General features: G+C 47.7%; 1 protein-coding gene across 1 annotated transcript in view; it reads left to right on the top strand.

The window, feature by feature from the left end:
• Positions 1-1040: 1040 nt before the first annotated feature.
• Positions 1041-16609, top strand: part of LOC123250309 (zinc finger protein 2 homolog) — a 34918-nt gene continuing 19349 nt past the window's right edge. Inside the window, exon 1 of the mRNA XM_044679313.1 lies at positions 1041-1109. Within this exon, the coding sequence (XP_044535248.1) occupies positions 1041-1109 (69 nt within the window). The remainder of the gene's footprint in view (positions 1110-16609) is intronic.

The following is a 16609-nucleotide window of genomic DNA, read 5'->3' on the forward strand; positions in this document are numbered from 1 at the left end:
ACACATATATAGATTGCTTTAAAAACAAACAAACAAACAAACTTTACCTTCCGTCTTAGAATCAACACTGTGTATTGGCTCCAAGGCAGAAGAGCGGTGAGGGCTAGGCAATGGGGGTCAAGTGACTTGCCCAGAGTCACCCAACAAGGAAGTGTCCGAGGCCAGATTTGAACCCAGGACCTCCTGTCTGTCGGCCTTGCTCTCCGTCCACCAAACCACCTGGCTGCCCCCCTTATTTACTTACACACGCACGCACGTATCGTTTTGTTTGTTGGTTTGCTTTTTACGCTCCTGCTCTTCCAGCTCTCGCCCACCCTGAGCCCTTCGTATGTGAAGAAAGAAAAAAGCGCAGCAAAGACACACCCTCGTGCCGTCTTCTCCCCTCACTGTGGGGCGAGGCACCTCCTTAGGTCTCGGGCCCTCGTGACGAAGGCTGGCGGCGGCGGCGGCTCTGTGCCGTTCCCTTCGTCAGCGTTGCGATGGCCGTACGTGTGGTTCTCGCGCTTCATCCCTCTCCTTCGGATTGGTCTGGGCTCCCCCGAGTCTGCACCCCTCAGTTCCTGCAGCCCCCCGACGGTCCATGACCTTGATGCATCCCAGTTTGTCAGCCCCGCTTGAGAAGAGTCCGCCTTGTTCGCTGCCCCGAGAAGTGCCTCTGAAGCGGTGGTGTTTGGGGACCTTCCTTTGGTCCCCGCCGCAGGGGCTTTGCTGGCTTTTCTCAGATGAGCGATTCGAGGCCCTCCCTGCCCCGCCACAAGGGCTTTCTCTTCCACTAAGAAGTGCGTGCCAAGGCGGGAGGCAGCGGAGGAGGTGGATCTGCCGAGCTTCTGCCTTCGTTGGCCGTCCAGAGGCTGGGGTGCACCAGGTGGCCGCGGGATGGGCGTCATTCTGTCGGATTCAGAGAGATGAGATCGAAGACGAAGCCGACGTGGAGAGCGGGATAAAGAATGTTAGAATGGATTTAATTCTAGGAATAGACCAGAGTCCTCGTGTACACGAATGACTAGATGATGGCTTGTTGGAAAATGGAAATAAGACAGATGGGCCCCAAGACGGTGACTTGGCTCCAGGGTGGTAGTGATGATTTGCAGGTAGGCCTGTATCCGCAGGTAAGTAGCAGACACGGAGGAGGCAAGATTTCATGTTCTGTCATTCAAAGAGAAACATGTTTTAAATTGAGTGGGCCCGAAGTAAACCATAAGGAATAGAGGAAACGTCTCTGTGAAGGAAGGAGTGCCTGAAGTCACTGATCATGTCCTTTGATTCCAACAGATTTTATCGATCCTTTCCTTCAGTTTCCAAGATTCCTCCTATCAATAGGCCACGATTGGCATGAAGTGGATGGCTGGGAAGGCTGGTGGATGAATGGCCTCAAGAAATCGAATGGGAGTGTGTCTTTACTTCATGGACTCTCCCCCATCCATTGAGAACACACGAAGGGGGGAGGGAATCGGGGAGTTTCAGGTGATTTCTTTGTTTCCAGAAAGCTCCTTAATTTTTAATTCTAAAAGAAGGTCTCGAGTGATGCTGCTGTGTTTTAGGTGCTGAAATGTTGGGTCCCTTCATCCGGGCAGTTTTCTCAATGGAAGGCAAGGTTTCCTTCGTGTAGACTAAAAATCAGTTTCATTTCTCTGAAATAACGACCAAACTGGAGGAAAGGAGGAGAGAGATTTCTTTCAAAAAATGGAGCTTATTAACTATTTAGGCACATTTTATTTAGGGCTCCTTTTCTTGTTTGTCCTTCTACTCTGAAGGATAGTTGTGTCTTGCTTCCTTGGGACAGTATGTCATTCTTTTATATGGATATTTTATATATTGTATAGATATTTATATATTTTTTTAAATCAAACACAATTAAATAGAATGTGGTTTAAGTATGTGAATACTTACTTGGGCATTGGAGGAGAAATAGTGATGGTACATAGTACCAAAAACCCATACACTGCCTTTCTGTTTCTTCTTGTTGATAATACACAGTGTGCCTCTAGACAATCAAATGTTTCAGTGGAATAACACTCCATACTCAAAGACTCTCAAGAATGGAGATGATTGGGGCAGCTGGGTAACTCAGTGGATTGAGTCGGGCCTAGAGACAGGAGGTCCTAGGTTCAAATCTGGCCTTAGACACTTCCCAGCTGTGTGACCCTGGGCAAGTCACTTTGCCCCCATTGCCCACCCTGACCACTCTTCCACCTAGGAGCAGAAACATGGCAGACCCAGAGTCTTACTGTTTTAACGACAGCAAGAGGAACAAATGTTCCAACTGGCAAAATTCCAAACTACCAGTAGAAGCAGGAGGTTGGGCTAAGTGTCAAACAGAATGGATAAAAACAAGTCCTATCTGGGAAGAGGCATTCTAGTTCAAGGACAATATAAGAGGGAAACTGGAGTGATTGTTTACGATCTTATCAATACATCAATGGCTTTCCTAAATATGTTACTGCTTCTACATCAATTCTTGGGCAGGGAGTAGTCATTGGAGGAGAGCAGGGAGGCTTTGATGCTCACACTTGGCATTCCTAATTGCCCTTTCAGCCTTGTGATAGCACCACAGAGTTCTGCCAGTGACACCTGCGGTTTCAATATTTTATTTTATTGTTTTTTAATTAATTTTAATTTTTAAATTTGTTTCCACATTTTCATGATTCATTTTCTTTTTTTCTCCTCTTTCCTCCCTCTCCCAGAGCCAGCAAGCAATTCCCCTGGGTTGTACAAATGTTATCCCTTGATACCTTTTTCCATATTATTCATTTTTGCTATAGAGCAATTTTTTAAAGCCCATCTAAATCACATCCCCAGATATATATACATGTGATAAGTGATGTCCGCCCTGTGTTTTTCTTTTGCATTTCTGCTCCCACAGTTCTTTCTCTAGATGTGGAGAGCATCTCTCTCATAAATCCCTCAGGATTGTCCTGGATCACTGAATTGTTGCTAGCAGAAAAGTCTATTACATTCTTTGTGCTACAATGTATCCGTCTCTGTGTACAAAGTTCTCCAGGTTCTGCTCTTTTCACTCTTCATCAGTTCATGGAGGTCTTTCCAATTCACATGGAATCCCTCCGGTTCATCCTTCCTTACAGCACAATAGTATTCCATCACCAACAGATACCACACTTTGTTCAGCCATTCCCCAATCAAAGGGCATCCCCTCACTTTCCAATTTTTTTGCTGCCACCAAGAGTACAGCTGTAAATATTTTTGTACAAGTCTTTATCCCTATTCTCTTTGGAGTACAAACTGAGCAGTGCTATGGCTGGATCGAAGGGCAGGCAGTCATTCAAAAGCCCTTTGGGCATAGTTCCAAATTGCCTTCCAGAATGGTTGGATCAATTCACAACTCCACTAGCAATGCATTAGTGTCCCAATTTTGCTACATGGGGTTTCAATATTTTACATCTCAGAAGCTAGTAAAAATGCAAACATTGTACACCTCTACCAAAGGCGAGGACAATGGACTTCACTCGTGGCTTCTTCCTTTCCTTGAGAATGAGTGCTTCTGCCAAGGAAGGAAATACCTTTAGTTTGTAATTAATACTCACTAGTTTGGGTAAGAAAAGCAAACCAGCAGAGTTCCTGGCCAGCATGCCTTCCCAAGGAACACGTGAAGGAGAGGAGAGAAGCTTCTGAGCCACTTGCTCGGCAGGCCACACTAGCCCTAAAGCTAGGGCGAGGGGCCCACAACCAGCCTCGAGAGTTTATTGATCTCTCAAAAATGACTTCTTGCCGTGGTGACGCACCTCCATCACATTCTTCTGGCAACAACATGCAGACCCTGCACTGTCTCTAACACTTCCCCTCTGTGTGCTCCCCGGCCGGTGACAGGCAGGCAGGTGTCTTGGGGAGCTCCGATTCCTCCTTAGGAAAGGATGGTGAAAGCAGCGATTCACAGACTGCGTTAAAGAAGAATCCAAGCAAAGGACCAGAGTCCCGTCTCTTCAGAAGCAGCTTTCCTTGATCTCATAGCTCGGTCGACTCCTCTCTGGGGGGTCCCTCTGGGCCTGCCGCATCTCCTTGTTGGCCACCGTCTTGGCTCTCTTCTGCCATGCCGTGACTTCCTGGGCCTCCGCAGGGTTTCTTCATGGTGTGTGAGGATGGACATTCCCGGATGAACTGCCCTCGGCCACCGACTCTCCCCGAGTTGTCCTGCTGATAGGGATTCGGGATCCAGACTTGCAGCATCCACACTTATTGCTTCAAAATGTTTTAGGGTTTGAACATCGGCCTTCTTCACTGAACCGACTGGAGCCAAGAGAACTACTTGAATGAGACTCACGATCAGGAGGACCCGCAGGGTCAGCGATGGTCAGTGCATCCCTCGTATTGAATGGACACGTCTTTGTAATCAAGATCGCTGGGCGGGAAGCTGGGTGGAAAGACCTGCTCCATCGTTGTTCGGCCTGACGGACTGCAGGAGTGAAAGAGTTTCGGGGGGCCCTCCTTCCCAGCAGTATTGGATTCCGTTTCTAATCTTGCCAAGTCATCGAAGCCAAGAGGATGCTAGCTTGAAGGGAGACGTATTTGTCACCCGAGATCATCCTGACCGTCCTACTGGCCTTTTGGGGCCTCGAGCTGGGCCCGGACGTGATCGGCTGCTCACCAAACCTGTAACATATTCTCTGCATCTTCCCCCTCCACGCACCCCGAGAATAGGACGGGGCGGATTTGCAGAAGACACCGCCGGCCAGGTCAACCGCTCCGCAGGCCAGCCCTTCAAGCTGGCATTTACAGAAATGGTGACTTCGCAAGAACTCACTCAAGTGCCCTCGTTCCTGCCTGGTAAGGCCCATGGACTGGGCCGTAACGAACCTCCTCCCCACAAAGCTCTGCTCCTCTCATTTCTTGTTGCCTCTGTTATAGGGATTGGTTTGGCAGCCTCTGGAGACAGATATTTGGTGAAAGAATTCGCTGCATCTCGTTCTGTGCTTCTCATTCGTTTTCCTGATAATTCCTTTCATGTGGAAGAAGGGATTTGGGCATCTTGGCAGAATGAGGTTCATTTCGCAAATGCAAACAATTCCTTAGAAAGCCCTGGAGAACCAATGTCATGGTCATAATTGGTTCAAAAAGCAGCTGTGCCAGAGAAATAGCAGGGCTCGGGGTTTCACCTTGGAATGGCTGGGTAGACAGACGGTGCTTACCTGGCTGCACCCATGTTTTTGACACCTGCTCTGATCCTCTGAAATCTAACCCTGTTGGGAGTCCGCCTTGCTTTAGACCCTCGAGACTTACCAGAGGGGAGAGCATCACTTCATAAATCCCCGCATCACTAGATGGGTCAGGACACTAGGCTGTGAAGAAGCTAGACTACGAGTACGTTGGGGGTATTTGCCCTTGATGAAAAATTGTCGTTACAACGCTCCATGTAAGGGCCGCGGTGTCTCCTCCTCCTCCTGGAATCCAATAGCCAGAGAAGGACTAGAGCCCTACACATTCTTGACCTCCCCTTTAGGCCAAAACTGTCATAGAATCAATAAAAAAAAAACAACCACAACTTTCTTCTGCCTTCCCTTTCCTTTCCGCCTGGCACATAGGTAGCAGCTTTATTGATGGCCTGGCTTCTCTATAAAATGGACCCCCGACTAAGCTGTAGCATCTGACTCAGTGCTGTAGAATTTCAGTCTTTATTTTACACAACAGAAACTGTCATCATTAGGGGAAGGGAGAGGAAACACACAGCTAGCTAGCTAGCTACATAGATGGATGATGGATGGATGGACAGATAGGAAGGAAGGAATGGCTTCTCCATGGTCTCTTTAGCATTCCCAGTTTGAAATAAAGTTGAGAATCTGTTTGTGGGAAGTGGCAAAGGATGGGAGACTGGAGAAAAAAATTCTTGTTAAGAGAAGCAGCAGCAGCAAAAAGAAAGAATTAAATAGTATCAGAACTCCGAAAACAGAGATAAGAAGCAAAACACCAAAAGAAAAAGCAGAATTCTCCCTTCCTACCAGCAGGTGTCACTGGGGGGCCAAGTTTGGCAAAGCATTCATTCATTCATTCATTCGTCCCCTTTTATTCTAGTCTCAAAACAGAAGAGGTATTTGCACCTTTAAACCAGCGAGTCCTGTTTTCAGCTCTTAGACATGACGTATGTTAGCTGTGTGACCCACGGAAGGCCAGTTAAACGGCCAGTGTCTCGGGCAGCACTCGTATTCTCAATTGTCCCAAAGATGTTGACTTGCATCAGTGGAGGTGCCAAGGAAATCACAAATCCCACCTTTGTCCTTCCAAAGAAGAGGGCAGGAACAGATTCTTTCCAGCCTCACCCTTGCTCTTCCTCCTGGGTAGACTGGCTTTCACTGCCCCTTACAGTTGGGAGGGGAAGCTCTACTTCTGATCACGTGGCAACCACTTTCCCACGTCAATTAGAGGATTTTGAGCAAGTGTCCTGAAGCCTGTGTTCCTGGCCATCTTTTCTGCTTTGTGTTTTCTTTTCTGAGTCTCAGTACACATTAGAGCAACCCCAAGATGGAGGGCGAGAGCCTTGATGGCAGCCTTTGGAACTCAGGTCTATTGGTCAGAGATGACTAGTTGGTAGGGAGATTTTTTTTTTTTTTGCATTAGAGAAGATGAGTCCCAACAAAAGGATGAACCTGGGCTCTTCCTTGGATTCCCAGATAACACCTACTTTAAGCCAATATTTGGATGACACAGAACTGAGAGGTCTGTTTTCTTTCCATCGAATAGGAATTGCTTTCAATCCATAGAATGGGTTACTTCAATATTTAAAAATGGCAAACTGCCACAAGGAAGCAGGAGACAACTCCCCTTTGCTGGTAGAGGACTGACTAATAGGAAGTGGAGCCCTCCGATGGATCTGACATTGCTATTGCCATCGAGAAAAACAAGAAGTGCTAGAAAAAGCTGAAAGGATTTCTAGGAAGGGGCGTGCCTGCCTAGTAATAAGCTCCATTCCTCGCATGAAGTACGTTGGACACGTTTCTCCTCCTTTCCTCCAGTTTAGTTATGATTTCAGGGAAATGAAATGGACTTTTAGGCTCCACAGAGGAAGGAATCAAGTAAGTTTCAGGTGACTTATTTAATTGCCGAAAGTTTCCCAATTTCTAATTCTAAATGAAGATCCTGAATGATGTCACCATGTTTTGGTTGCTCAAATGGCAGCTCCTCTCATCTGGGCAGTTTCCTCAAGGAAGGGCACTTTACGAGCGAGCGAGAGACTCCTAGAGTTACAGATTACCTCAGACACTGTCCCTTCGGGCAAACCTGCAAACCTAGAAGGAGGGGAAGCATTTCAGAGAAGCCCATTTCTTCTGGGGGTAGCTCGAGTTGTCTTAGGTTGGGCTGAAATCTGGCTCTCCAACTGTCTCCCCTTCCTCCCAGTTGTTCCTTCCCTGAAAGGGACTCCGTAGCATGTCTGTAGTGCTGCTTCTTCCACCTGCCAGTCTCTCTCCCTTCAGGAATTTGAAGACAAAGCTCATTCCCCCCACCCCGCCCCGAGTCTTCTCTTCTTCAGAGTAAATAGCCCCAATTCTTCTGACCAGCCTTCGGATATGACGGGTTCCAGGCCCCTCACCACCACGATGTTGAATCCTCCCCAAGACAAAGTGTGGCAAGGCTGCAGTACCACTCTTGCTTCCATTGGTTTAGGCGCCCTGCTTCTATTTTTGTTGCCTAAAATGGCATCCGATTTTTGATGTTTTTTGTTGCCAAGAAGTTTTGTTCATGCCAGTTGCTCTTTCATCATTGATATTCCTCCATCTTCTTTTCAGTCACGCACCTTCCCCCATCCTGGCTTTGTACAATTTCTTTTACATTTTATCTGATTCGACTTATTGTTGAGACTTCCTGAAAGTTTTTTAGTTTGTGATTCTTTCATCAGCATATTAGCCCTCCCTCCTAGCTCTGTACCAGCTGCAGATTGGGCAGGCGGACAACTCGCTGCTTTTCAACCACCTCCCTGGCAAGAACCATTGGGCTGACACGTGACTCTTCGGGTCTGATCATTCCATCATCTCAGAATCCATTTCATTCTCTCATTCTCTGGGTCACCGGGGCCGTTTTAGCTACAGATAGAAGCGAACGAGGTTCCAGAAGAACCTTCAGAGGTGCGGCATAATAAATCTACATGACGCAAGGCACGGTGAATACTAGAAAGATACTCGACGTCAGGTCTCATTCCTAGCGGCGTGGCCGTGGGTGGGTCCCCTCTGCACATCTGCAACATGAAGGGAACAGCACTGAGCTCTCCGGGAGGAGCGCTTTGTAAGTTTGGAGCTGGGAACTGGAGTTTGGGGGGGTCTGCTGGGGCTTGTTCTGTCGGCTGGGCGCTTGGCTTTGGTCTGGCGCTGGGATTTCATCAGGGTGGAGAACCAGCGACATGCTATCTTCCGCCAATGCCAGGCAGCAACGTCCTGGTCTTAGCAAGTTGCCCAGAGGCCAGGAGGGCTTAAGTTCTGACGTGGGTCAGAGGCAGGCCAGGGTCAGTCTTGGGCCCACAGTCATGCCGACTCGTTAAGATTATTGTCTTAGAAGCCGGTCAGTCATCTTCAATTTCCCCACTAAATTATAAGTGCCCTAAAGGGCAAAGAGCCAATGAAGAGTACGTGGAGAGCCCGACTTGGGGGTAAGATGATAAGTTTAGGGATGACGTCAGGACTGTGGGACGGGATGCGGCTTTGGCATCCTAACCGATGAAGTGTAGAGGTCTCCGTGGTCGCCTCTCACGACCGGCGATGGCCTGCGCATTCTTATTCAGCCTCTCTCTTGACCATCCCGAGATAGCTTTAGTTGGTGAGAACTAATTAAGTGGTGGTCCGTCAGACCCTCAGGCCTTCCTCATGTGGAGAGGCGGACAGTCCTCTTAACCAGATTCTGTTCCAAAGGAAGACATCCTCTGGGGTTCCCAAGGGCAAAGAAAATACCAAAAGCAGCAGCCTGGATGGGATCCCTGCCACGGGAATACACAGCAGTTCTCCCTAAGGTATATAGGAAAAAGAAATCTTCACAATGCACATGTATGTATATATGTTTATGTATACATGCATGCACCCATGTAATCAGACATGGATGCTTCCAGCCCACAGTAGGTACCCTGGATTGATTTCACACATTTCCAAGAGAGCCTGAGAATGTGAAATAAAAGACTCTCATGGGCAAGGGCTTGGTTACATTCTTCTCATGAATCCGTCAGAGAATTACTAGTTAAGTAACTAATTATTATTAATTATTATTATTATTATTATTATTATTATTCCTATTGACTCCCAGAAGAGCATAGGGCCGCAACCATCTCATGCCAACGGACTCTGTTCTGGGCAACTTCCCCCAACTGGGCCCATGTCATTCTGACAGTCTTTGTTTCATTTTCGGCAGATCTTTGCCAGGTCTGTTTCAGCCGGGCTTGGGACCGTCCTTGGCAGAGTTTAAGTAACTAATAAGTAGAGCTAATACCAAAAGAGATTTCTGGAGCTGAAAGGCATCCAGGGAGCAATCTACTATGTGCCCAACACTGTGCTTAGCCCCAAGAATAAAAGAAATGCCAAAAATAGGCCTAATTCTAGGAGTCTAACCAAGCTGACAGACTAGTAGGAAGGAGAATAGCCAAATGATTCTGAGTCAACAAAATTTTAGACAGAATAAATTGCTGGAGGCAATTTCCCAAGAAAAGACATTAACGTTAAGGAAAGCTGGATGATGCTACTAAGTGTTAAAATATGTACTCAAAGCACTTTAAAGTTGAATCTACATTATTGATATTTTCTCCATCACTTAAGTCTACACAATCAACCAGACAACAAAGTGAGCCCTCATGGGTAGCATCTGCCAATTTTCAAGGAATTTTATGCTGTACACTGAACAGCTCTCAAAACCCTGGGACAGGGGGCAGCTGGGTAGCTCAGTGGATGGAGAGCCAGACCTAGAGATGGGAGGTCCTGGGTTCAAATCTGGTCTCAGACACTTCCCAGCTGTGTGACCCTGGGCAAGTCACTTGACCCCCATTGCCTACCCTTACCCTAAATTAGTAGGAACTAGGAAAGGGTTAGCTTAGAAAGTGAAATTCTAGCTTGAATTTTTCCCGGGCAACCAAGAAGCAGAACCCTAACCCTAACCCTAAAGCCTTCCAGGAATATGGGACATCCAGTGGAAATGCATGGAGTTAGAATGTAGTGTCTTATTTGAGAAGCAACAAGAAAGTCAGTGTTAATGGCATCATGGCAGTTGTGAAGGGAATAAAGAATGGAAAGGTTGGAAGGAGCAGATTTAAAAGCCAAACGGAGGAGCCCTCCCACTTTGCTAAGTCCATCTTCCCTGACCATGCATGCAGTCCTAAGAGAAGTCAGTCCTGGGAGAGGCATGACTGACTTAAGAAAAAAACTCTCTCACTTTTGGTTTATTTTAACCTTTTGGTTTATTGTTAACTCCCTTCCCCCACCATGACTAGCATGGTATCCCAGCGAAGAATAACTAAAATTTAGGTTCTGGTTTGTGTCCAGAGTTTCCTAAAAGTGGAGGCTAGAAAGACATTTCACGACCAGTGTGAACAAGCTGTGGGGTAGTGTAAAGGTTAAAATTAATGGATGATAATCATATGAAATTATGTGGTCGCCAATATTTATTATATCTTGAGTCAGAAATTTATTTACAAATAGAGAGGAAACAATAAAGAAGAGAAATGTGAGGAGAATAGAGAAATTATCTATCCTATCAACCTAAATGTTTTGCTCCGGGTATGCTTAATCCAGGCAGAGATTAATTAGCTCTCTACCGGGAAGGCTGGTGGTGAGTAACCCCACAGCCTCCTCCAAGATGGAAGCTAGTTTCTCCAGAAGCTAGGAAAGGGGACAGCCTTTTCCTTACCCAAGGAAGTAATCCAAGAGTCAGAGTCTAAGTAGAAGCTGAGCTCAGAGCCCAGGACCCAAGCCGCAGTCTCCAGCAAAGCTCCCTCAGAGACTATCTCCAGAAGACAATCTCTTCAGAGTGTCTTCTCAAAGACCATCTGCCCTGAAGGAGTCCAGGTCTTGCTTTTTATGGTGACTTCTTGTGTCCTCCCCTCTTCACAGGGGCCAATCACAGTTTACATTGTCTAGCACTGCCCTGGGGGCAGTGTCTGTGGGGTCCACTTCTCACCTTCTGAAGGTTAAGTTCTCATCAAAAAGATTCACAGATTCCCAGCTGATTGAATTTCTAAAGGTGTGAATTCTCCAAGTACCTTGCTAGCTTCTCACCTGTACTTAGAAGGGTGTTTAATCTTTTGTTGATTCAATTCAAAAGTAGACAAGGGGGAGTTCATCCTGTCTTCAGTCTAGGGAGGCACTAAGTAGAGGTACTTAAGTTAGTATTAACTCAGGATAGACAATAGAGTAAAGAATTCTCTTTCACAGTGGATAGCATTTTCTTACCCACAAAAGGGTCTCACAGGCTTGCAGTGACTGATTTAGGCAATCAGGAATGGATCGTTTCTGACTACTGCTGTATACTCTGCCCTGAGGTTGAGCCTTAGAACTGGCAGAAGGCAGACGCCACAACTTGACAACATCAACAACAAAAAAGGCTACAAAAACAGAAGCAGAACTACTGGAAGCAAGAGCCCTGCTGTAGCCTTGTCACCTTTGTTTTAGGGAGGGGACAACATTCTGATGGTGAGGGGCCTGGCACCCGTGATATTTGAAGGCTGGTCAGAAGGATCCGGGTTATTTGCCCTGGAGATGAAAAGGCTTCATCTTCAAATTCCTGAAGGAGAGACTGGCAGGTGGAAGAAGCATCACAGACATTCTGCTCAGTCCCTTTCAGGGAAGGAACAATTGGGGGGGGGGTAAGTTACAGAGAGCCAGATTTCAGCCCAACCTAAGACATCTCGAGCTATCCCCAGAAGAAATGGGCTTTCCCTCACTTTAGGTTTGCAGGTAAGAAGGCTGGAGAGGATGCCAAAGAATGTTTTATGTTTGTCCTAGGGAACACCTGAAGTTTCAGATTTGAAAAATGCCCTTGGAAAAATCAGATCCTTTGTACACTGGCCTTAGAAATGAGGGAGAAACTATTTTTTGGGGAAGCTTTTCTCACTTCACTTTTTCAGTCTTGTAGTCATTCCATGAATAAAACATAATACCCTTTTGGCCTCCAACAGCAAAAACAGAGGCTTTGGGCAATTGTATACTGCTATAGCAAAGCCTTTTGGAGATTTCAGGTTGCTTCTAGTACTACAAATTGGTGGTTGCTAGGTTTGGGGTTTTCTTAAACCCTGACCTTCCATCTTAGAATCATTACAGTGCATTGCTTCCAAAGCAGAAGAGTGGTAAGGGCTAGGCAATGGGGGTTGAGTGACTTGCCCAGGGTCATCCAGCTGGAAAGTGTCTCAGGCCAGACTTGAACCCAGGACCTGGTGTCCAGGCCTGGCTCTATCCACCAAGCCATCAAGCTGCTCTGATCACCAGGTTTTAAAAAAAGGTATTTCATTGTTGCCATGTTTGCCCTCAACATTTCTTGCCTAAAGACCTTCAAATGGGATTGTATAAATGTGGGTCCATTCTAGTACAACTTCAGGGGGCATTTAACAGAAAATCACTTAAATCAACAGATTTTCTGCTTGGCAAGAACATGGCCCCCAGGTTAGAGCAATAGGTGGAGAGCTCAAATCCTGAATTCTATCACACCTTTCTCCAATTCCCTGGCTGACTCTAGTTCTGTTTATTTCCCCCTCTCGTCAGGTGCTATTGCACAGGAGGGAAGGGAATCGCGTAATGAAAAAGCGGTGGTAGTCAGGCAGTCGGTTGAGGACTGATCTTAGAGTGAGCCCAAGTTCAAACAAACTCAGACGCTCACTAGCTGTGGGACAGTGCCTCAGTTTCCTCATCAGTAAAAGATTATAATAGTATCTACGTCCTACGGATGAGATGACATCCATTACAATGGAGTTAGATTTCCACCTGGGCATACCAGAGAGATTCAACCTTAGGAAACAAGCCACATAATTAATCATATTAAAAACAAAAACATTCAAAATCCAAGTCACAAAACCGATGATCTCAATATGTGAGAAAAGCCTTTGACAAGGAACCACATCTGTTTATGCTAAAAACAAAACTCAAGGGGGCAGCCGGGTAGCTCAGTGGATGGAGAGTCAGGCCTATAGACAGGAGGACCAAGATTCAAATCTGGCCTCAGACACTTCCCGGCTGTGTGACCCTGGGCAAGTGACTTCACCCCCATTGCCTCTCCCTTACCGCTCTTCTGCCTTGGAACCAATACACAACATTAATTCTAAGACAGAAGGTAAGGGTTAAAAAAATTTAAAACAAAAATTAAAAACAAAACCCAAACTACAAAGTGTACAAGCAGTCATAAAAAGCACCTGTGTATATCTCAATCAAAGCCTGAAGGGAAGGACCAGGGCAGAAAGCAATCCCAGGTGAACCAGCCCAGGGAGCAGGAATGGGGGCCAGTTCAAAGCTCTGGTTCCTGGTCTCATTTCCAGGGTGGAGAAGACCAGAAACAATCAAGAGAGGACTGAGCTGTGTCCCAAATAAGTGTCCAAACCTCACCTGCTCCTTAGCTCCGAGCCCAAGAGCTCTAACCTTCATCCCCGCCCATAACCCCACCAGGGAAGGATCTGGCCAGCCCCACTGAGAGCAGAACAAAGCCAGAGGAGCCCAAAGCATTTCCCAGGAGCCCAGCTAGGACAGAGCTCAACAGGAATCCCCAGAAAGTGAGTCAGACATGATTCAGCAGACCCAAGCGAGCACCAGGGACTGGCAGAACTCTGGATCGCTGCCTTGGAAAGTCCTGGAAAAGGTCTCTGCCATCTTGGATCCACCTGCTTTCTTCAGACAGCCAATGTGGTCTTTGCTTTCCAAGCCACGCATTTCTGCAGCCTGGGAAGAGATTTCCTTTCTTCTTGTGTGTCTCTTATCTGTATACCCAGCTTAACCAGTTAGAAGAACGGGGGAGGGGGGGGGGGAAGACCTGGAAGTTCCACAGAAAAGTTTCTGCTCTCTTTCCACCCTTTCTGCTTTGGCCACATGAAAAGTTTGCTTGAACCAAGACACCGAACCCTCCCTTCTGGGAGTCCTGGAAGGTCCCTCTGGCTGTCCAGATCCAAGTGCAGATGGCAGGCAGCCCGGATGCCTCATATGGCATTTGGTTGCTTTAGATTCCCCTCCCCCAAGGACTCTCCCCTCATTTTTGCTTCTGAGTGGGCCTCACCCCCCCCCCCTCCATACCATCCCTGATCTCTCCATTACATCCCTGCTATTTCCCCTGAATTTCCCTTTGGGCCCTGGGAGGAAGGGTGGTTTTGGTGGTTGGACATTGTGGGTCTTAGCTTCTGTAGGCAAGTAGGACATCCTAAATCAAGCCACCCCCTTATTTAGTGATCTGATAAATACTTTACTTCGGGGTAGTGAAGCCTTCCTGACTGGGAGAGCCTCTCTGTCTGACACCTATCTCCTGTGATCCTTCCCCAACATCAGCTTTCTCCCTAGTAGCAGATACAAAACCCTGAAACCCTCTCTCTCCCTTAACTCACCCCTGCCATCAATAAATCCCCTTTGTTACCTATACAAAAGCCTCTGGTGAATCATTGTATTGAATATTAAGGCAAAGGCTGAAGAGGGAAGAAATTACTTCCTTTTATTTCTTGAGGGAAACCTAGACATCCATCTTGGGCAGGAAGTACCCAGCTGAGACTTCCTGCAGACATCAGTTTCACTGGCAGGGAGGAGCCTTCTTGACTCATCCCTCAAAGGGACCTTAGAAATTAACAAGAGAAACCCTCTGGCCAGACCTAATCATTTCTGACTGGCCCAATTCCTCTTGTACCATAGAAACCCTTCCCTGCCTGAAGATCCCAGCCTTATTTCCTCCCAGTACCCTCTGTCTCTAGCCTCTTGAGATTAGCCTATTTGGGCAGCCCCTCCTATACCCCATTCATTCCCTTACCTTCCTATATATAACCCATTCATCCCTTCATTACTCACCTAACCCCTTTACTCCTCCCTATACCAAGATTGCCTATTCTTGGGCGGCCCCCCTCTATTGGGCAGCGCCCACAGCCAGGACCAATGGGACTTGGGAAAGAGGGTCCGGATGACCCAACAGAAGGTCCCGTCCCTGGGCCAGGAGCTCCTCCGCATCTCTCTAGCCCTAAGGAATGATGAAAGAATTCCATTCGGGGACCCTCCTAGGGAGGCCCAGCTTCGTGGAAGGGGGAGAAGAAAAGGCTCGATGCCCCCACACAGGCTCCTTCCCAGGACCTGGGCACCAAGGCAGAACCCACCGCACTCAGCAGAGTCCCAGAACAGTGGAGAGGAAGAGGCTAAACACGCGCACATACTCCAGCTTGCCCTCACACTTTGCATGCACATGGTGGAGGCAAGGAGGCTCCTCACCACTCAGAACGGCACCTGAAGCAGCGTGAAGTCATGCCACTCCTCCAGGCAGTAGCCTGATCCCTGGAGGGGGCCCCCAAAGGGGAGGCAGGGGGGCACCAGGGTGTAGGAGAGCAGATGCCAGAGGGAGCCACAAGCGGACCCGAGCTCCCCTCCAGCTCCTGCCTTGCACCATGAGGGACCTTAGGGAGGAGCAGACAGACTGGCATCACCCACAAGGCGGCTCCGTATTCCAGAGGATCTGCAAGCCCTGCAGAACATGGGGTCCCTCTGTGTGCACAGGCCCATGCAGAAGCAGGTCTAAAAAGGGCTTGACCTGACCTGGCCCACTGCCCCCTGGGGAGGCCTCAGAACTTTGGTGCTCCTGGCAGAAGGCCAGGAAGTGGCAAAGGTTGCCCAGATGGCGATCCTCCCCAGGTTTGGCCTCCCGCCCTCACTCCAGGGGCCCCTCATGGTAAGCCGCCAAGAGGCCAGCGCCCTGGGGATCCCACAGTAGCTGTCCTCCGCCCCGCACCTCCGGGCATCCCCGCACTCTCCAGAGAATTCTTACTCAAATATATCAGGAGATGTGGGTGCCTGCCTTTAGCCACTTGCCCTCAAGGCTCCTGACGGCACCCATGGGAGGCCCATCCTCGCAGTGGACACCCTGGACACGGCTCAGTCGTTTGAATAACCCTTTCCTTGCTGAGAACGTTCCACTCACTCTCTGCCTTTACTCCCCACTTACCATATTAGCTGCTCTGTTATGGGGCCTTCTTAGGAGAAAGCTGGTTTCGTGCTTTGGACGAGACCCACCTAGCATCGCCCCCTCGTGTCTGGCCTCGCAAGGAGACCCACGTTCCTAAGATTTCTCCACAGCGTGGGTGTACGGTAAGGCTCTTCCTCAGCGCCAAAGCCTTTCCACATCCATCCCATTGACAGCTTCTTCCAGCATGGCTTTCCCTTGGGCTTTGGTGTGTTTGTAGAAACACTTTTGAATTTCATCCTAAAAATGATCTATTTTACATATCATAATGTCATTTCTTGTTTGTCATAGATCCTTCCCTTATCCATAGGTTGATTCGACAGATAAACTATTCCACACTCCTTTCATTTCCTATGTCTAAATCATAAACCCATTTTGGCCTCATCTTAGTTTACCACATGATACTGATGTTGCCTTGTCAATTCTATTTTAATTTTTTAGCAATAACACGTAATAACTAATTTCCACACAACTTTTTCAGACAGTAGATGATCCAAATTGTCCACCATGGTTGGATCTT

This window comes from Gracilinanus agilis, chromosome 5, assembly GCF_016433145.1.
Source record: "Gracilinanus agilis isolate LMUSP501 chromosome 5, AgileGrace, whole genome shotgun sequence".
NCBI classification, from domain to species: domain Eukaryota; kingdom Metazoa; phylum Chordata; class Mammalia; order Didelphimorphia; family Didelphidae; genus Gracilinanus; species Gracilinanus agilis.